The sequence below is a fragment of the Trichogramma pretiosum genome, unplaced genomic scaffold (assembly GCF_000599845.2).
Source record: "Trichogramma pretiosum strain Unisexual culture from Peru unplaced genomic scaffold, Tpre_2.0 scaffold6, whole genome shotgun sequence".
NCBI classification, from domain to species: Eukaryota; Metazoa; Arthropoda; class Insecta; order Hymenoptera; family Trichogrammatidae; genus Trichogramma; species Trichogramma pretiosum.
The window spans coordinates 3,182,262-3,204,580 of NW_019641678.1; the positions used below are offsets into that span (position 1 = coordinate 3,182,262).

Below are 22,319 nucleotides of genomic sequence, written 5' to 3' on the forward strand. Positions count from 1 at the left end.
CTTTATAATTGTTGAAGTATTTAAACTTAATATGTTCATGAATTAAAATTGTTTGTTACTTGATTGTTAACGGCGGCGGGGGAGGATGTTCGATATACATCGAACATGTATATTTTATAAAAAAAAGAAGGTTGCATAGCAACCGCTGTCGGGTTGCTCGGAGTAATGATAAATAAATTCATTCTCCAGGTAACCGTGCAAAGAAGAGGAGCTACGCTCTTCGCTCTCTCTTTCTTTGTAACAATTTCTTTGATTACCGTAAATCATAAATTTGATTTACAAAGGTGCTCTCAATTGAGCAAGTTGTACCTTGTACCAAAAATAAACGTGAGTTTTTTTCATAAGATTTTTTCTCACGAAAAACAAACTGTGTCACTCATTGGAACATTTCGGGATTTGTCAACCGACTGACGGTCTCGACGCAACATGGGTTATATGGGTTACTTGGGTTACATGGGTTACTTGGGTTACTTGAGTTACTTGGGTTATATGGGTCATATGGGTTATATGGGTTACTTGGGTTACTAGGGTTACTCGGGTTACTTGGGTTACTTGGGTTACTTGGGTTACTTGGGTTACTTGGGTTACTTGGGTTATATGGGTTACTTGGGTTATACGGGTTATATGGGTTACTTGGGTTACTTGGGTTACTTGGGTTACTTGGGTTATATGGGTTACTCAGGTTACTCAGGTTACTTGGGTTACTGGGGTTATATGGGTTACTTGGGTCATATGGGTTATATGGGTTACTTGGGTTACTTGGGTTACTTGGGTTATATGGGTTATATGGGTTACTTGGGTTACTTGGGTTACTTGGGTTACTTGAGTTACTAGGGTTATATGGGTTACTTGGGTTACTTGGGTTATATGGGTTACTTGGGTTACTTGGGTTACTTGGGTTATATGGGTTACTTGGGTTACTTAGATTACTTGGGTTATATGGGTATATGGGTTACTTGGGTTACTTGGGTTACTTGGGTTACTAGGGTTATATGGGTTACTTGGGTTATATGGGTTACTTGGGTTACTTGGGTTATATGGGTTATATGGGTTACTTGGGTTACTTGGGTTACTTGGATTATATGGGTTATATGGGTTACTTGGGTTACTTGGGTTACTTAGGTTACTTGGGTTACTTGGGTTACTTGGGTTACTTGGGTTACATGGGTTATATGGGTTACTTGGGTCATATGGGTTATATGGGTTACTTGGGTTACTTNTTCTTTCTTTCCTCATCACACATTTCTAATTAATTATTACCATACGGTAACAAACTATACCCACTGAGCCAAGGAGGCCGATTGTATGTGTGTGTGTGTGTGTGTGTGTTTTTTTTTTTTTTTTTTTTTTTTTTTTTTTTTTTTTTTTTTTTTTTTTTTTTTTTTTTTTTTTTTTTTTTTTTTTTTTTTTTTTTTTTTTTTTTTTTTTTTTTTTTTTTTTTTTTTTTTTTTTTTTTTTTTTTTTTTTTTTTTTTTTTTTTTTTTTTTTTTTTTTTTTTTTTTTTTTTTTTTTTTTTTTTTTTTTTTTTTTTTTTTTTTTTTTTTTTTTTTTTTTTTTTTTTTTTTTTTTTTGGATGTACAACGGTGATTTATTTAGAAGAAAGAGAAAAAGGAGTTTACATTCAGTATTAATGTAGCAGAAGAAAGAAAATAACAGGTTAATTTACATAGAGTATGTAGGTACATCCACGTCTATTTTTCCCTTAGTTCCATCCCCGCGGAAACCGCCGTTAGGCATTACTTCACAGGGATGGAGGGGTTGGCGTTTTGCGCTTCTTGGGGGCATGGATGCGGCGGCGTCTTCTTCCAGCCGCATCGTCCGGTCATCACCTTCTGTCCATTCCTTCGTCTCTCAGTCTTATTACGACTGAGCAGGCGAAGGAAGCAACCGCGAGCCAGTTCGGCTCGCTCGCGAGCATAAGCCTGGTGGTGTTCTCCGGCGTCATGACCTCGTGGAGCAGGGAGTGTAGACTCTCTCTTTCCTCGCTGAACCTCGGGCATTGGTAAAACACATGCTCCGCGTTCTCGATGGATGAGGGGCAGACCGGGCATTGCGCGCTTTGATTGTGGTCGTAGCGTCGGCTATGGTGTTTGAAGAAGCCGTGCCCGGTCAAGAGCTGCGTGAGGTGGTAGTTCAGCTCTCCGTGCCTCCTCTCAATCCACACCCTGATGTTTGGGATCAGTCGATGCGTCCATCGGCCCTTCGTCGACCGGTCCCAAGCTTCCTGCCACTTGCTTAGCGTTGCCAAGCGTTCCTCGTCCCCTGCGTTCTCTCGGCGGCGGACGTAGAGTCGCGCTTGCTCGTCCGCGAGGAGGGCCAGCGGTGGTATGCCGGCAAGGACATATGTGGCCTCNAACTTGGGTTACTTGGGTTACTTGGGTTACTTGGGTTACTTGGGTTACTTGAGTTACTTGGGTTATATGGGTTACTTGGGTTACTTGGGTTACTTGGGTTACTTTGGTTACTTGGGTTATATGGGTTACTCGGGTTATATGGGTTACTTGGGTTACTTGAGTTACTTGGGTTATATGGGTCATATGGGTTATATGGGTTACTCGGGTTACTTGGGTTACTTGGGTTACTTGGGTTATATGGGTTATATGGTTTACTTTGGTTACTTGAGTTATTCGTGTTACTCAGGTTACTTGTCACACAATCACGCATTTGACAGATTCGCGTCAAACTAACATTCCAACATTTTCGAAAATAAACGTTTATAATATTTCTCCCCTTGCATTTGTGTTTTTTGGGTTACTTGTGGTTACTCCAGGTTACTTGGGTTACCCTTAAATAAGTCTTATCTTGATTAGTTGGGGTACTTGGGTTACTTAGATTACTTGTGTTTTATTCCCTATTACTACAACAAAATGGGCTTCTGTTGTCTTATCTGTGAAAGTAGTTGTAACTAAAAAATTTTTATTTTGGTTACGAAAAAGAATTTTGTCCTTGCATCTATCATAGTGTGTTTGCCTTCTTTACTGCATCCTGAAAAAAATGTGCACGTGAGTCAGCGAAAGTCGACAGTTGATCAGTAAAAAATATGCTTTGGCATCCACAAGAGTCTAAAATATGTGTTTCTCCGTTTTAAGAATCGAACATCTTGTTGCACTAGGTCAGACACTAGTGCCGTCTACTCGGCTATTTGCGCCTTGATTGGAGTGTTTTTTGTGTTTTGGACGTGGGCAGAGTGAACTTTGCAGCCAGTGGCCCTTCGAAACGAGTACCCCACTAGAAACCGTCGTTAAACATTACTTCGGTGGGGACTCTATAGAGCTTCTCTGCTACATCGGTGTCTTTTTCGTACATTCCTCGTCCACCTTACGGTGATTAGAGGTTCGGGAAACAGAAGCTTCGTTCTCGTCTTTTTCTTACAGCATCGTCCGGACTGTTTTGTTTACACCTCTTTCGCTTCTTGTGTCAGTCTAGTGACGACTGATTGCGCAGAGGACGCTAGTGCCAGCCAATTGTCTGCGGTCTCGAGCATGAGCCGGATGATGTTTTTCGGCTGTATTTCTTCTTGGAGGACTTGTTGAAGTCTCTTCCTCTCTTCGTGGAATCGCGGGCAGTGAAAGAACACATGCTCCGCGTCTTCTATCATGCTTGGAAAGGCTGGGCAGAGAGCGCTTAGGGTGTTATCATAGCGCTGGCTAGTTGTGTGAGATGGTAGTTCACTTCTCCATGTCCCCTCTCTATACCCATAGTGCGATGTTCGGGATTAGACGGTGTGTCCATCGGCCTTTTGTGGCTCGGTCCCACCGGTCCTGCCACTTGCTCAGCGTCTCTCTTCTCTCTTCCTCCTTGACATCCTCGGGGCGGTGCTGGTATATGCGCGCACGCTCGTCCGCCAGTAGGGCCAGCCTAGGTACGCCGGCTATCACGTACGTTGCGTCGTATGAAACGTGATCGACCGCTGATCACGCGCAGGCAGGCTCGTCGATGCACGGCCTGCGCTTGACCGATGATTGATTGGAGTGTGCGTTTGTGTGTGTGTGTGTGTGTGTGTGTGTGTCCCTTCGAGTAATAGTCAGTGGAGTATCGTTGTTCGATCTGTTTGTTTGCGTAGTGTACGTTCCAGTCTGCGTCTGCTTTCTTATTCGTATAAAAGCGTGAGCGTTCGTGTGTGAAAACGAACTGTGCATCTGTAACAGTTGTGTGATTTTACGTGTACCATCGTTCAGCGAGTTTAACGTACGTCTGATGTGGCTGAGGGAATTTAGAACTCGGTTTAAAAAGTTACAATGCCGTCGCAGATGGCCAAAAGTGCTACGCTATGCCCACTTCATTAGTATACATGAATATGTGTGCGTGCATGTGTTTATTTTCAGGCTGCAGCATGTGAGCTGCAGCGGCGTTTTATGAGTTATGTAGCACGATACTCAGTTACAATGCGGCCGCATTTAGAAATCGATTTAAATGTTTACAGTGCTATTCAATGTTGGCGTAATTACTCGTGTTACTTCTGCAAGGATTTATCCGTACAACAGTAGCCATTTAAGTTTAAAAAAGATAGATTGCTGCTGCGACAAAACCTTATTTGCTCGGACGGTTAAATTATTTAGCCGCAGCGGCAAAAATTTTGGCTGCCATAGCAAAATATTTTTTATAGCACTGTATGACATAAGTTCACATTTATGGCGCGCTTTTCTGTGGCATAAGTTGTACATTCTGGCACCGCCGCGTTCGCATCACACTCGCATGCGTTCGTGCGCTAACCTCACTTCGCGCTACCAGAAGTGCGACTCATGACTCGGAAAAGGGGGCATAAATGTGAACTTTACACAGTACTATAAAATGTTATTCGATACTCGGGCCATAGGGCCTTTTGGCCCAAGCGCAGCGAGGGTCCTAAACTACGCCGTGCCAAAAAGTGTTACTTATGCCCCTTGTATCGAAAACTACTATTACTGTTTAACTGTCCACTTTCGCTGGACTTACGTAAACATTTTTTTTTGTGTGCAGTAAATAGTGGGAACTCAATATGATAGTTGAAAGGACAAAATTCGTTTTTGTTACCACATCCAAAATTTTTTAGTTACGACAAGTATATCTCGGTTAGGACAACAAAAATCCATTTTGTTGTAGCAACAGGGAAAATAGTTGTCGTAACTAAAATATTTCGGTTATGGTACAAAAACGAATTGTGTTCTCATAACTAACGTTTTCGTACCGCTTACTGAGCTTTTTTCCCGCGCGTGTGTGTGTGGTTTTTTGATGTGAAATATCTATATTCGCGTTTGGCATCAGGGGTAAACCCGTAAAAACCGAGCATCCGTCCGTCCGTCCGTCCGAGCGAGCGCAATTTTGGTAGTAGAACTGCCTATACAGCGTCGGTTTGCGTTACGCGCTGTGATTGGCTGCCGTGCCAGCTACAGAACTGCTTTCTGCTGCCGAGACTCGACGCGTGTATCTCTTTCTCTTGCTCTCGCACGCGCGTATGACTGTGTTTAAGTACACACACGAGACAACGTAACAACATAAGCAACAGCAGTCAGCTTAGCTCACGGGATTGACTGCGTTGAGATATCTTTCTCTCAGTTGCTTATGCGTATCGATAATACATATAATACGTTTGTGCTGTCTATGCGTATACGTCGCGAGACTGTACGCACTATCATGCATGTTTTCAAATCTGATATATGACCAATGCATGTATGTGAGCAATTCCGGAATTTAGTTTCGAATTTTTCGACTAAAAACGGAAAAATTTTTTTTCGTTGGACGCATACTTTGAACATTGGGTATTGTTCTTGAAGGTCCTAGGAAGCTAAAAAAATGCGCGAACATGAAATTTAAAGATAGGTAATTTTTTTCTGGCTACTTTTGTGTTTTAGGGCCCGAAAATTCATGTTTTCGCGTAAATACGACAATTCACTCAATTTCTAAGTGGCTGAAAAAATATCAAAACTCATTTCAGAAAAGTGTCTGACTATTCCATTCGATAGGAAATTTTCTCAGCTTTCCGATGGCGATATCAGATTTTTTGATACATTGCACATTCATTGAGAAATTCACCACCGAACAGCTAAATATCTCGAAAAAATCAGTACGGAAAAAGTGCTTTTTATGGCTTATTTTTGATTTTTCCTTGTGAAAATGAAATTTATCGGAAAATCTAACTGCACCATGAGAAAGCTGAGGAAATTTCCTATCGAAGACATATCTTTATTTATTTTTTCCGTCGAATTATGAGCGAATTTTGATTGTAGCGAGCCGCACAACGCTGAAAACTTTGCGACAGCGATTAAAACAGCTCGGGAACAGAAAACAGCAAACACAGTAAAAGAAATTCGCTTGTATATCATTGTAATTCGACGGAAAAAATAAATAAAGATAGGCTTTCGATCGGAAACTTCCTCGGCTTTACGATGGTAGTATCAGATTTTCCGAAATATTTAATTTTCATAAGAAACAATCAAAAAGAAATCATAAAAAGCTATTTTTCCGTACTGATTTTTTCAAGATATTTAGCTCGGTATGTTTGGTGATGATTTTCTCAGTGAATATGCAATGTATCGAAAATCTGATATCACCACCGGAAAGCTGAGAAAATTTCCTATCGAATGCAATAGTCAGTCACTTTTTTGGAATGAGTTTTGATACTTTTTCAGCCACTCAGAAATTGAGTGAATTGTCGTATTTACGCGACAACATGACTTTTCGGACCCGAAAACACAAAAGTAGCCAGAAAAAAATTACCTATCTTCAAATTTCATGTTCACGCATTTTTTTAGCTTCCTAGGACCTTCAAGAACAACACCCAATGTTCAAAGTATGCGTTCAACGAAAAAAAATTTTTCCGTTTTTAGTCAAAAAATTTAAAACTAAATTCTGGAATTGCTCATGTATACGTGGCTATAAGTGTGCCTTCTTGAGGAAAGTCGACATTTTTATCATGTTATATTAACATACAACAAACGATAACCGCTCAATGAACTAATTTAATATTTTAATTCATCAATAAATAATTTTTAATAAAAATTTACTTTTGAAGCTACAATTGAAAGTTAAAGAAAATAATTAAAGTACCAGTCACTTTTCGAAAATATGATTTCAAATAAAAAAAAATCAGAGATTGGAGGGGACAACTTTTAAATCTTCGAGACATTTTTGGTAAGAAAAAAAAAGAAAAAAAACCAAATTAAAATCAGATTAAAAATTGAAAAAATTGAAAAAAAATCAGCTGTTTATGAGCAGCTGCAAGATGTGAAACATTTTATTATTAATTAAAGAAAATTAAAGAATTTAAAAGTAATCGAACAAGTAAGAGTCGAAACAAAAAAATAAGTAAAAAATTAAAAACAAATTAAAAATTGAAAAATTGAAAAATTGAAAAATTCAGAAAAAAATCAATTTAAATAAAAAAATCTAAAATCAAACAAGTAAAAAGTAAGAAAACAAAAAAAACAAAGAACATGAATCAAAAAAACGAGAAAATCAAGAAAAATCAAGAATAAGAAAAGTCAGAAAATCCCAACACAAGCATCGATGTTTCACATCTGGTGCGCTAAAGCTCGAGAAACTACTCTATTTACTTAACTCAATGAGAGGGAACGATTTAAAGAGTAAGCACGCATTGATAATGCACCAGATGTGAAACATCGATGCTTGTGTTGGGATTTTCTGACTTTTCTTTTTCTTGATTTTTCTTGATTTTCTCGTTTTTTTGATTCATGTTTTTTGTTTTATTGTTTTATTACTTTTTACTTTTTTGATTTTAGATTTTTTTTTGGGGAAGGAGAGAAATCCTGTCAGTGATGCCTGATCATGCAGTGCTGAGGACGTTCTGTATGGCATCAATAGTTGATCGCCCCTTACGGAAGCCGTATTGTGAGTCCGCCAGCCCAGCAGGTCCCTCAGTATGGACCATCAGGCGATTAACTATAATCCTTTCGAGGATTTTATCCGCTGGGTTGAGCATGCACAGAGGACGGTAAGAAGAGGGTTTCATGTCAGGCTTGCCTGGTTTGAGCATCAGGACAAGCTTCTGCCGCTTGCCGCCGCCCAACGTGTCGGGAAGCACCCCTTCCTGAGACACACCATAAAGACCCGGCGAAAATGGCCTCCACCGCTGCCCTGAGGGCAGTGTTAGGGATCCCGTCTGGGCCGGGCGCAGCCCCGATCCTCACCCGTCGGTATGCCTACCGCAGCTCGTCGACGCCGACCTCAGGAATCAAGTACTCCTCCAGTAATGGTGGAACATCAATTAACCGAGAAACGATCGTCGGAATCAACGTGGACACCGCTCGTCACACTAAGTCCGGTGCGGTGGGCGTCGACGTCCTGGGCGCCCTGAGGCGGGATATGACTACTCTGTATGGTTCCCCCCACCGTTCGCAGTCCGCCTCGTCGCAGAGCTGCCTCCAGCAGAGGTGCTTGCTCGCATTTATCACCCTGCGCGCGCGCGCGTGTGTGTGTGTGTGTGTGTGTGTGTGAGCAAGAGAAGCACGTTTTACTTTGCTAATTAGTTCGGAGACAAAAATTATTATATTATTGATATCGTAATCGTAAATCCACGTATATCTCGGGCGCGCACGAGCCCCCGTCGCCGCCCGTAGCAGTAATTACATCCGAAGGTGCACGTGAATTTACGTATTTAAAATGTGCATGCAGAGAGAGAGAGAGAGAGTCATTGAACGACAAAGTCCAAGTTATAATCGTTAACGCCTCCCTCCCCTCATCTCTTTGGCTCAAATGAGTCTCTTTGTTTACTCAAAATCGAGATTAGACCGGAATATACCGTGATTTTGAGCGTAACTTAATTTTGACTACTTATCTGATTTCTCACGTATCTAATGGCCATATAGATTATATGAAAATATTTTCTATTCGTCATAATTTTTATGGAAAAATTGATGTCGATGGCCGAGCGTATAGTAATTAAAGTTCCGACAACTAAAAACCTATTTTCTGGCGTGCTTTGTATACATGACAATTCAATTAAAACCTTATCTGGAATTTCTCACATGTGTTCGTGTACGCGCGTGGGCAGGCACGGTATCGTACTGGCGGCATTTTTCTGTTGCAAATTGTCATTTCAAGACAGAGATTCGCAAGACAAACACCACTTCTGGGCCCCATAAAAATTAAGAAATCTTCGAATAATTCAAATGCCCGTCGCGTTATCTGCTCAGGGCTCGGGGTTTTCCGACGATTCTCTTGATTTTTTTCATTTCTTTTCGTCACTGTGCTGCAGGAGCGTATTATGTACATAATATTGAATACGAGAATCGAAATTCTCATGGAATATTTTATCGAGAACAAATACATTTTCGTATAACGATGCAACCGCAAGGTTTAGAGAAAAAAACAATAAATATAAATAAAGTTTGTTCTGAGAGTGAAAATATAATTTAGATACCCTAGTAGGCCCAATAGCTGACTGAACCGGATCTTACGTTACTTTCTATTTGTTATTTTTCATTCAAAATAAGAATTAATTCAAATTTATTTAGTTTCAATTCAAATGTTGACATTTTTAACATTATAACTTTTTTTTTAGTTTTATGAAACCTACTAATCTGGAATATTTTTCAAAGTGAATGCCATTAAATTCTTGCCTGCTAATAAATAAATAAATTAATAAATATTTTAGCAATGTCAGCAAGAAAATATTATATTACATTTCATTGAATCTGCCAATTCCCAGACTTTTAGAACTTTAAAAAGTAATTATTTTTCAATAAGTTGTAATGAAATTTGAATTTAATTATTGCATCCGAATTGGATCTTGCACAAATTGACTGTGATTTTATCGCGCGTGGAAGTGCGCAGGGGAAGATAGCCGTTTATAGTATAGTACGATAATGTAAGATCGCTCGGACAGCTAATTTCGACTCATTATGACAAGGAGCTCTTCCTCAAGGAGCTCTTGAATCTTGAATCATGGAAACAATATGCAGCATTTTCGAAATAAATACGGCAATGTCGTGGCGCGCATCGAGCTTTATTAATGTATATAATAATATGCAGGTTGGATGTATGTGTGTAAGCTTGCGCTAACTAAGCCAATGCAAGAGCACCGCTTGTGTATATACATTTGATATATATATAACGTTATAAAGCAAATGAGAAATGAATATATATATGAAGACGACGACGTCGATGACTACGAAGATGATGAGGAAGGAGAGGACGACGACGAGGTTGACGGTGGAGAAAGCTCGAGAATAATCGGCACTAAGCAAAGGCAGCCAACGGCAGTAGAATCCCGCAACCCGTTTCCCAAGCTCTCTCTCTCTCTCTTTTATACTTGACAAATTACAACAATTGTACGTCTGTGTGGCATAAGTCACGTAAATACAAGAGCTCGCGCCTCGATTAAGAGAGAAAGAGAGAGAGAGAGAGAGAGAGAAAAAGCTACACTCAAGCCACTATGCCAGGCCTTATCAGAGCGGCGTTTTGAAATTCAATTTTGCAGAATTGTGTGTGTGTGCGTGTATGTATGTACTTTGTGCGTGTGTGTGTGTGTGTGCGTGCGTGCGTCGCGTGATATCGATGCATACCGTACACACAAATATTTATACACGAAATACACACACGCACACACACGAGCGTACTTATATTTTCAACGAGTTCGGTGATGTCTCATTAACGTGATTTGGGGCGCGGTTAAGTGGAGTACGCGCGCATGTATACAGCACACACATGTACATACAACTAAACACGTGACGCGCGCTGTATGCAGGCGAAACGCAGGACATTGCACTAATTCGATTGATATGAGCAACGCAAATTTTGATTTATAGTTGGAATCTCGAGATCCTTAGCTCGAGAGATCCACTAGGCCAATCTTCCCGTGCGTTATATTCGCTATTATATCGGCATAATATATAATATATAGAGCGCATACGGCACACGCAGCCTCACACACACACACACACACACACACACACACACACACACACACACACACACACACACACTCACGTACACACAAAACACGAAGGTACACTTGTATTTTCGCGCGTGACTTATCGTTATAGTACTAGTATAATATATTTAAGGTAACCAAAAGGAAACAATGACGAAATAATGAGATTAATTTAGTAATGAAGTTTTTTTTTATAATTAAATGGACTCACGTTCAATGACACGATAATTAACTTTTAATTACCCGATTTGGTATGCTGGCCAAGATACATACTCTGTTATATGTCCGGAGGTGTGCTCTGTATATCAGATATCGAAAAATCGTCCGTGGGCGTTCGGTAGGAATCTTAATTATTTTATTGGGCTACTCGAGTGGCGGCGCGGTGATTGCCGGTGGTAACGAGTCTACGAGATAAGGCCATCGTCTAGAGCCTACATGTCCAGATTTTTTTTCGGAAGTCTTAGTACAAGCACGACCGGCACGACGAGCACATCGTTCCTAGACTTAAAAAAAAAATATTAGTAGTTTAACCGTGTGTAAGCTCAGTGAAAAACAAAATGTCTCAAGTACAAGAAGTTTTGAAAATGGAGGAAATTACGAAGAAAGATTCAGAACAAGAGCAAGTGCAGAATCAGTCGAGCGATGTAGCTCAGAGTGATACACCAAAAATGGCTGAAAATGAGGCAAAAGTCGAGGCTGACGATCACGAGGAACAAGTTGTTAAGGAAGAACCACAAGTGATTGAAGAAAATTCCATTGTGAGGGAGGAGAGATCTCTTGAGACTGAAGCAAAATCTGAAATCAACGGAAGCGCGATCGAATGCGCATCGAACAACGGAGTGATTCTTGAGCCCACGATTCTATCGTGCCCAGTAAGATCGCAATCAGATATATCGACTGTATCGACCGTATCGGCCATATGCAGCAGTCAAAATATTCCTAACGCAAGATGTAAAAATTCAAACGATTGCGGGAACGCAGTAATAACGCTTCAACCATCGGCTATCAGTAAGTATTGGCTTATCAAACTCGTTAAAATCGTAGCAAATGGCGACTCAATTTAACGCGGAAATTAATATTTTTGTTGAATTACAGGCCAAGAGATCGTCAATCCGCCGTTCCAATTTGGACCGAATCCCATGAGAATGGAGTGTCCCTACTGTCATGAGACGATGTACACTCACGTCGAGTGTCACAATACAGCGGCCAAAAACAGCCTCATGGCCCTTCTCTGCTTCTCTGTGTAAGCATATTAATATACGAAAAAAATTAAATATGAATAAGACTTTAAAACATTTCTAATATTTTGTCTCTTCGTAATTGCAGAATCTGCTGCCCCTGTTCGTGCTATCTCTGCTGCTCCGAGACGTACAGGAAGAGCAAGCATTACTGCAAAAAGTGCGACGCCTTCTTGGGCATGTTCGTCGATCATTAAGACATAAAACACAAAGCGGCGTACGCGAAATCGGACAGGCCTGCGTGGGTGCATGTCAACAATGACAAAATAGTAGCTAAAGATAATTGAATAAGATAATCAACTAAGTAACGAATTCTTAATAGCTTATAATTAAGTAATTTAGATATAATAATTGTAAGAAATTTTAACGTCTCTCTTCAACAAGTGTCGGGTTTCCGTGCTTTTATTTTATGGATCGCGAGATAGGCGATCTTCGTCGATTAGTAGCTTCAAAGTCTAGAGAGATAAAACCGGCACCACGTGCGTCATACAAAGAAGACGGAACACAGAAAGCCATAAAGCAATTAAAGCGTGGGAATTACCGCGCGAGTTAGATGGCCCCGCGCGTATCTGTCTCATATAATGTAAACACGCGTCGGAATATATGTTCACGAGTGAAGAGAACATGCAGCCAATGAGCCGGGTTGTCGTCACCACCGTCAGGGCTGCACATACGCACACACACCCCCACAGCCAAACACATATACATATTTTTCTCCGGATCCGTGCAGGGGTGTGCGAGCGAGGGCGAGTAACATCTGCAGTTGGTCGTCGGATCCGCTACTCTCGCGTACCATCCTATACTCCGCACTGTCGCAGGCAGTGCCGCGATATACGCGCGTATTGGCATGTGCGCGTGGGACGCGATCGGCAAGAAACAACGCGTGTATAACGATTAGCGCAAGAAGTAGCAGCAGCACCACCACCAGACGTACTGTACGTGCCGCACGGGGAACAAGATGGATGAGACTCGCTCGATTTGACTTGTGCATGCATGAAAAGACATCTATAATGCGTACACGATCTTTTGACAAGAGTTAGACCTTGCTCGCGAATTATTATTAATCATTAATATTAGGAATTTAGATGTATCTTATGTTTATGACAGCTGTACTCTTTAGCATCGCCCGATCTCGTCCTCTGTAATTAATTTAATCAACAATTTTATAGTTATGCACAGTTTTGAATAAAATAAAACAAATATCAGGCAAAAATTGCGACTCTTACGACGAATGTGTGCAGCTTTTTTTTATTCCCTCGTTCGTTCTTCGTCCTCCGCTATATTGGTATATATTGCTTTTTTTTTGTTTTTGATGTTAAATTATGTTTTTTTAAGTCTTTTTATTTTAGAGAATATATATTGTTTGAAGCATCATAAAATAACCAGAGTGAAATTAACGATTTCCCTTAATAATAAAAAAGCTATAAAAGACAAAAATCAATACTAGTAATGAATCAATGACAAAATCTTGAAATTGATAGATGGTCGTATTTCATGTTCTACAACATTGACATTATGATCTCTTATGAACGATTTTCTAAATAATTTCTTTAACGTATAAAAAAAAGTAGGTCACATCCTGATTAGGTGAAAGTTGCAAGCAAAGTCTAATTCGATTTCCATAAGCTTGTTCAAGCCGGGACAAAAGGCATGCATTTTTTTCTGATTGACGATATATACTTACACCCACATTATACATACATGTTGCGCATGACTTATTACTAATGACATGTAGATCGACGCCTTATTTCTTGTTTAATTAGCCTAGCACGCTGCTTCGAAAAACCGGCCTAAAATTTTTTAGACAAAATTATTTTTAAACTTATTGTTAAATTAATGTTTTTCTTATACTTTGAAAAATTAGTAAAAGTTATTGCTAATAAAAAATTCTAATGATTATAAATGTGAAAGCTTGGAGCTGGACTAAATGCTTCAAATCAAACTTAAATCATTACGAGCAGAGACAAGTGAAGTGTTAAAAAAAAAGAAATTTTCCCGATGCCCAGGTCATTTTTAGTGTAACCATAATGAAAAGCGTTTCTTTCAAAATGATCAATTCAATCTCATATACATAAAAATTCACACTTTACAACTACACCCATACACGTATGAAAAATTTAGAAAGGCGTGCGTACATCCATGTATGTACTGTACACAGGCGTTTTAATAGGCTCATCCATCACATAAACATACCTCATAATGACAGATCTTCATGAAGTTGACCATATTTTGTTTTTTCTCTCTCTATTTCTCTCTCTGAATCGATTGCATTTTCGCCCTCTTACTATTCTTTTTGTACTGCTACAACTACATCAAATGCTCGGGCAGCACGTGTAATTAGAGCATGCGCATAACAAGTGCAGCTTGCCGGTGTTACTTCTCAAATTTGTATGGAAACTTCGTTTCAGACGGTACAAGTGTGAACGTATGGTGCCATCGCTTGGCACCTTTTTTCTTTTTCTTATTCAGAGCTGTTCATCGGCAATTGTGTTTTTTATAACAATACAATATACACTGTACGCATACTCGAAAGGCGCGAAATCAAAAAAGTTTGCTTTGCTTCGAAACAATTTCTCGAGGTCCGAAAATCGATTTAACGAGGAAAAAGTGATTGTCTAGTGGAAAAACGTCTGCTCGAAGCATTTAGCAATTCTTATACGTGATAGTGTATAAATACCGATCATGTTAGCCAACCCGGGGGTCCTGCGAAAGCCTAAATCTGCGTTACCGCTGATTCAATGCATCGGCATGAGAAAATACCTGCTGCACAACATGGTTCGCATGCACTTCGACTGGGAGGAACCAACGTTTGTAGGCGAGACAATGACTTTTTACATCAAGGTACGCCAATTTAAACATATAGAATATCATTTTTTTCTATTTCTACGTTTTCATCTTTATTCCAGCTCTCCTTTCGTTCAACACTTTTTTCGGAAGATTGTACATTCAATGTTACTGAGAGTAACTTTTGACTCAGTTTGCGAGCGTCGATCGTGTTGTGTTTTGATATAATTTTTCTATCTCTTACTCTCCAACTATCCAGTGCTGAAAAATGCAAAATATTATGTTATTATGTCAATTATGAACTATCTTCAACTGCCCAATTAAGGTTTGAGTTGTAGAATAGTTATCAAGTATTGTTTATTCTTATTTCTTATGATGACATTTTAATTTTTTTTCTGTGCACGTGTGCCCGAACAGTTTCGTCAGAATAACGGACGTCCTTATCCAGTCTGCGACAAGGATATCGCCGATCTTGTGGTCAAGGTGAGACAGGGCGCCAGTAATATAGCAGCTTTCACGGAAATCTGTACCGAGCCAGATATGTTCAACATAGTCACAGTCAAATTTAAGACACGCCAAGCTGGAAGGTATCGCATAGATGTGCACATAGGTACCTTGCCGATTACCGGAAGTCCACATATTCATAGGTTTCTACCCCGTAAGTAAAGTTTTTTTATGTTGCCTTCTATAGAATGATATTAATGTTATTTGTTTTACTCTTGGGTGACAGGACAACCGGACCCAAATAGGACGATCTTGGTGCGAGAAAGCTCGATAATCGTCTGCCGGTTGGGCATGCCCTACCCGATAATGATCGAGCCCCGTGACGAGTTCGGAAATGTCTGCGTCTTCGACGTGAACGGAAAGCCCGTCGAAGGCTACGAAATACAAATAAATCAAGTGAGTCGACGTTTCTACAATTTTTCTCACGCGGAATTGCAGAATTTTTTAAAAACTCATTTTGATTTTTACAGCTCGGTACTTCGCCGGACCGACATTTCCCGGCGGAGTTTTGTGGCGACACGTCGCTCGAGTACGACGCGGCTCGCCGGCAGATCTGCTTGAAGGTCAGCTTCGCCAAGGCCGGCTTCTACGATGCGTCCGTCAGACTCAATGGTACGCAGCTGCGAAACGGTAATTTCGGCATCATCGTTTTAAAAAGTAAGTAATCGATAGAACAATTGTACGTACTTCTCGAGGAAAATGAATTTTAACGCCGCGAAAATGTACTTTGATAGGTCACGTATATGGAGCAGTTCAGAAAATGGTTGATTCAAATCGCTCTACTATTTGCTACGCTGCCAAGCTTCTCGGATGGAAGGGCGAGAGGTGCACAAAACCTAAAACGGTCCAGTGCTTTATTTCTTCAAAGCAGCTCACAATCAAAGAGTATCGATTCAAATTCTTTCCGAAAAGTGTGATCACTATCATGCTCTATCCTTCGACTAAGGTAAAGAAATTAAAATCTCGGCGACCATTTAATCATCCAATAACATTAATTTTCTTCTCGTTTTCAGTTTTATTTAAATGGGCCAGCCAGTGAGCACGAGGGTTACGATTCGTTTATACTTGACGACGGAATTCAACGTCCGGTCGAGCTGGTCTCGGATTATTGTGATACGATAGCGGCTACTCTTGCAAAGTTTTTAGTAAAAAAAGTTGGCGGCAGTGAAATTTTTACAAAAAAGCGAGAGTATTTTTATCAAAAGATTAGAGAGCTCCGTTATAGAAACGAGTATAAACCAAAGACGATAAAAGTTAAACGGGAAAAACTTCTAAAATCGGTGAGTACTGGAAAATAAAACAAATTACTTTTCGGGAATAATACACTACACTGTTGATATCATGCTCCGGTATATTATATATCCTACTACCACTCCTGAGTTAATCGTGTGATTGACCAACAAAGTTATTATCCATCTACAGTCATTGAAGGCCACTAAAAGATTTTCCACTGCGAATTGGTCTCAAAAGTTCGAAATCACATTCGAAGGCGAAGAAGGTGAATATTTCAATCGAATCGTGAATCGACCGAATTCTTCAAAATCTTCAATCAAAACATATAATTTTTTGTAGGTGTCGATAGGGGTGGAGTTAGCCGCGAATGGTTCGAGCTCATAAGCGCCGCCTTATTCGATGCGGAAAACGGTTTATTCGAATCGTTCGGAGAATCGCAACGGGCTCTAGTTCATCCGAGTAAAAAGCCTGCAGCTTCCAGGGATCTGAAGTATTACGAGTTCGCCGGCAAAATCGTCGGCAAATGCATCTACGAGTCGGCGTTCGGTGGACGGTCTCGACTGTTCGTGCGAGCCCGCTTCACTCGCTCGTTCCTGGCGCAGATTATCGGCCTGCGAGTGCATTACAAATATTTCGAGATGGACGATCCTGATTTGTACGCGAGCAAAATCAAGTACATTCTTGAAAATGACGTCGAGGGAATGGAGCTGTTCTTTGCGGAAGAGGAGTACAGCAAAGACGGTGAATTGATAAATGTGAGTAACTATAAGCAATTGAAAATTTTAACAGTGGACGATAATTACAATTTTCTTGCCATTTTTTCAGACAGTTGAACTGATTCCTCATGGTCGAAATGTGTGCGTAACTAACGACACTAAAGATCGATACTTGGATGTATTGGCACAGCACAGATTAGCTAATAACTCAATACGTAATAAAGTAAATCACTTTTTAAAAGGCCTGAACGAACTCATTCCCCTCAAACTTCTTAGGATTTTCAACGAAAATGAACTGGAGGTAATAATCGAACTGCAGCTTGCGCGCAAATACTATACCCAATAAATTTTATACACTTTTCCTTTTCATACCATTCCAGTTTCTGTGGCGTGGAACCGAAAAGTACAGCGCCGAAGACCTGCGAGCTCACCACGACACTCATTGCAACTCGGCCGAGTTTCGAAAAGTGCTCGACTGGTTTTGGACGGCGGTGAGCAATTTCACGCAGGAGGAAATGGCGCGTCTTCTGCAGTTCACCACGGGATGCTCGCAACTGCCTCCTGGAGGCTTCCAGCAGCTCAATCCACGATTCCTCATCAATACCTCGGCGACCTTCGGAGATCTTCCCACCACTCATACATGGTACGTTGTAGACTACCTCGCGCTTTGATTTTTAATTTTGATTCATTAATTAATCAACGTTGAACATTTTATTTTTCCAGTGCTAATGAACTATGCTTACCATTCTACGAATGCTATGATCACTTTGAAAAGGCACTTCTCTTGGCCATAAATGAGGGTACAGAAGGTTTTGAAATGACGTAGAAGTATTTATTGGGGTAGTTCGCTTTTGTTCAAGTCTTTAAGAAAAGTAAGCCGGGTTTAGAGTCGCTGAAAAGTGTCGGGAACCGGTGTCGATAGATTTTTGAAGTTTGTCTCTTAAAAAAGATCAAAATCAGACAACAATTCAAATTATTTCAAACTTTTTTGAGGGTAAAAATAATCTTAACAATACATTTTCTTACGTATTTTTGTCTGGAAAATCGAATGCCGTAGTCAGTTTTGACCAAGGAGTAAGATTTCATTGAAAAAAATACACTTTTTTGATCGTTTTTTTCTCGCAAATTTCGCATAGTTTACTTTAGAGCGAGTGAAAAATGAACGGGAAAAGTCTAAAAAATTGTTTGACACTTCAAGTTTTAGGATTTTTTATTACAAATCCAACGGTATATATTAGTATACACATTAATATTATTTTAATGTAGAAAATTACGACTTTATCCCAAAAAACCACAAACTTTACGGTTGTAATGACGTATAATTATTTTCATTGGACACTGATCAATATAATAAACGAGTCAGTTTCATTGTTATTAAAGCAAATCAATAAGCTAACTGGCTTTTATATTTTATTTTTGTACGATCTGAAAAGAAAAGATCATAGTTAAGGAATTGCTTGTAAATACTTTGTTTAAAACTTACTACTTGTAAATCTGATAATAAATCTGATAATAAATCTCTGATAATAAGATCTGATAATAAAATCTGATTAACTTAAAAAATAATTATTTTAAAACAGCTTCTGATTCGTTGACAAATTTTTGAATTAAATTAAAGTGAAAAATAGTGACAAAATATTTCTCAAAAAAAATTGATTCAAAGCCGTTTGATTGGCGCCGTGATTGGTAAACCAGTGTCGACGCCGGAGTGTAGTATAAAAAAGCACTACAAATTACAAGAGTGGAGTTAAATAACTCAGCATTATATAGATTAATGATTTATTTACTTCTAATCTTATCAAAAATAGTACTGTACATAAAAGTAAAAAAACTCACTTCCAAGGCCGAGTTGATGATCGGCCTTTCGACGACAAACATTTCGTCGACCTCCAGGAAGAAGACTTTATTACACATTTTATTACACATTTTATTTTAAATTAAATTATAGAATAGTCACATGCAAATGTTCGTTTACACGAAGATGATTGATAATTATTATTCCATTGCTAATGGTTGGAAGGATCATTTTCCTTCTATCTTTTGTTTCGAAACAGTGAGATTTTTAAAATCTTTCGGTTCAAAGCAATTCGATTGGAATTTTAGATGCGGTATCGGATGTTTATAAAGACTTTCAGCATATGTTATATAAGCGAAGCTCGTGCAATAATTGCCCCGAGAGTCTTCGAAAACTTTTTGAAAACTGTAAGCAAGACCCAATGGGCACTGCAAATCAGGCTTCACAAACTGCTTGACTTTTCCATCTAGGCCGATTTTCAATAGATGCCTGGCAGAAGAGAAGTCGGGTTTATTATCGGTATTGTACTTCATGTAACTCAAAATTCCTTCGCCCCTTGGCAAATTATAGATGGCTGGGACTTGCCCCTGATCGACGTTAATGACTGAAAACCAGTTGATCTCTTTGTCGCCGAGCTTGAACTGTGTGCATTTTATGGTGTCATAGTTATGTCGACCGCATATGCCGATTAATCCATTGGCCATGGAGAACACAGGATTTTGCACCTGTTCGCGAGTTAAATTTTGTCTTTGACCTTGAAGCGTGAAAAATGTCTCATTAGTGTTAATTTATATTTCGAAAATCAAAACATGTTTCCTTATCAATTACCGTTGGGCTGAATATGAGATACTATCAATTTATCCATGGAATGAATGGAAGAGCCCCTTATGAGTGACCACGGCTTTTTGTACAATGCTTCCAAAAACAAAAAACCTTTGTCCTTTGACAATGGAATGATAGCCGCTGGGTGGCCTAAGTAAGTTGGGTAAAGCCACGTATCGACCTTCAAAACAATTCCTTCAGTATTGACCGAAGACTTGTTAAAGTTCTTCTCGTCTAATGTAAAAACATCGAAATATTCTTCTCCTTTGAGAGAATCGTAGCTGAGATTTGTAAGAAAATAATCAATTTTTGTGAGCCACCAATCAAACGATACTAGAATAGTCGATTTGTATAGTCGATCAAGATCTTCCGAAAGTTTGGACGTTTTGACTTTACAATTGGAAAAATTGATGATACTGAATCGTATATGACTGCTGTGAAACCATGTCACGATCGCTCGATCCTTGCTCAGAGGAGCAATACGAACATCATTCGGAACGACGTAGTCGCCGGGGTCGGAGCGCAGCGTGACGTTACACTCATCCACTCTCGGGCTGACTCCCCAGAAATTTGCATGAACTCGACGCATAGTACATGTATTCTGCTCGCTGAACTGATTTTCGCACAGGCTGTAATATATGGTGGAATTTTCGATGGAATTGGCACGGAAGTTTAAGAACTTGAAACCAATTTCCGGTTCGTACGTAAAACTCCGATTCCGATCGGTTCTCGCGGGCCAAACTGAGTCGAGTATTATCGGCAAAATTAGGCCATTTAGAGCCATCACGATTGCGCTAAACGTCGCGAATATCGACACCATTTTTGATATTATGGGCGCTGCTCTCAGCTTGCTGCTGGTAACAACGGTACTGAGCTCTTACTTAATTTTTTCTTTGATTTTATATTCGTAGCAACGCAAAAAAAACCGTATGTTAGATTACATAAGTGATTCACGAACGAAACAATTACCGTACTTGATCTTTTTTTTTCTAATTTTTCGCATTAATCAGTGTTGGATGTCGATGCATTTTTTATGTTATTTTCGTTGTAAAAATAAAAAAGTAGGGCCGCTGGATACGGGTAATAGGCAAGAGTTTTTTTTACGTAAGTAGGTAGTTTCCATAGCCAATTTATGGAACGTGGAAGAGGAGTTCATTTTCTCAACAACAAACGATGAATGGAAAGTGTAATTTTGTCACTTGAAATGTTTTCTTAGGGTAAAATAAATGATGCTATTACGACGATGTCTGTATAAGGGGAGCTCGTAATTTGAGTTTATTTTAACAATTATATTATTATTAATATGAATTTTATAAACATATGAAAAAAATCTATTAGCGTTTTATTTTTTATAAATAATTTTTTTTCGTGAAATTTTTTTTTGGTGCGCCAGCTCGTTTCGCCGTCCGTAACGCAATGCTCTTACGATCGATTATATAGCTAAACGCATCCAACAATGGGCAAAAAAGAATCAATTTTCCGAGGAAAATATAACTTCTTCGTTTAGGTTGTTCATGCAGAATGCCAGGCCAGTCGAGCCTGCCAACTACGTGCGCTGTCCGCAAGAGAACGAAAGCTGCCTATATCAATGCATGTATACAAGACGAGACAACACTCAAACGCAGCAGCAGGGCAACAACAACAGTGAGAAAAAAAACAACAAAGAGAATGCAGTCACGAGGGTACGATGTAACGAGTTCGGAAGCGAGCAAAGCTAGTGTATATAGGTATATGCCATAATGAAAAAACGACTTTTCGTGCGACGGCGGCGGTACAGGCGGCGACGCGTAAGCTTGCCCCCACTCGCTCTTTTTCTACCTTTTTTTTTCTTCCCCTTTTTTCTATTAATGGTACACCCGGACAAAGCAAAAATTGTACGCATTCGTCAGGTTTTGAACCAATTGTATATAGAAAGGAATAAGGCAAAGAAATTTGTTTTGCATATTTACATTCGGCTGCTGTGGAATTTTCGCTGATTGACGCTGTATGGCTTCGATGTTTTTATTTTTCGCACAATCAATGTCACAAATAAATGCTGCGCCACAGTACGAGTTGGAGTTTTAATTCAATATATGTGTGTAAAATTTGTTTAAATCGAGTTCACACTCTACAATATCTACAGTTATTGCAATATCAATAACAACCTTTCATCACGATGTGAAAATTTAGTGAAAAAACAATTTTCATCAACCGATACTTTCTATTTATTTGAACTTTTCTGGACAATTTCATTTTTGCAGTTTCCTTTAACTCTGACGTCTAATTTTTTTCTCGCGTGCCGCAAAAGTTCAAATCTACCGCCACGAATCCAAAAATTGGAGCGCGCGCAATGCGCATGGCATTTCGATTGCCCAGAC

At 39.5% G+C, this 22,319-nt stretch overlaps 1 protein-coding gene across 1 annotated transcript; it reads left to right on the forward strand.

The window, feature by feature from the left end:
- Positions 1-14,790: 14,790 nt before the first annotated feature.
- Positions 14,791-18,171, forward strand: LOC106648108 (apoptosis-resistant E3 ubiquitin protein ligase 1-like). Its single transcript, XM_014364788.1, has 11 exons — positions 14,791-14,949; positions 15,310-15,550; positions 15,623-15,792; positions 15,867-16,053; positions 16,131-16,342; positions 16,410-16,676; positions 16,819-16,894; positions 16,969-17,388; positions 17,459-17,646; positions 17,726-17,988; positions 18,069-18,171. The coding sequence occupies exons 1-11, from the start codon at positions 14,791-14,793 to the stop codon at positions 18,169-18,171; spliced, it is 2,286 nt and encodes a 761-aa protein (XP_014220274.1).
- The last annotated feature ends 4,148 nt before the right edge of the window (positions 18,172-22,319 follow it).

Excerpts from the sequence above, each read along its gene's own strand:
- LOC106648108 (XM_014364788.1), top strand. The coding sequence starts at position 14,791 with ATGTTAGCCAACCCGGGGGTCCTGCGAAAGCCTAAATCTGCGTTACCG. Across the intron at positions 16,895-16,968 it reads CACATTCGAAGGCGAAGAAG|GTGTCGATAGGGGTGGAGTT; the intron begins GTGAATATTTCA and ends AATTTTTTGTAG. Across the intron at positions 17,989-18,068 it reads CTTCCCACCACTCATACATG|TGCTAATGAACTATGCTTAC; the intron begins GTACGTTGTAGA and ends TTATTTTTCCAG.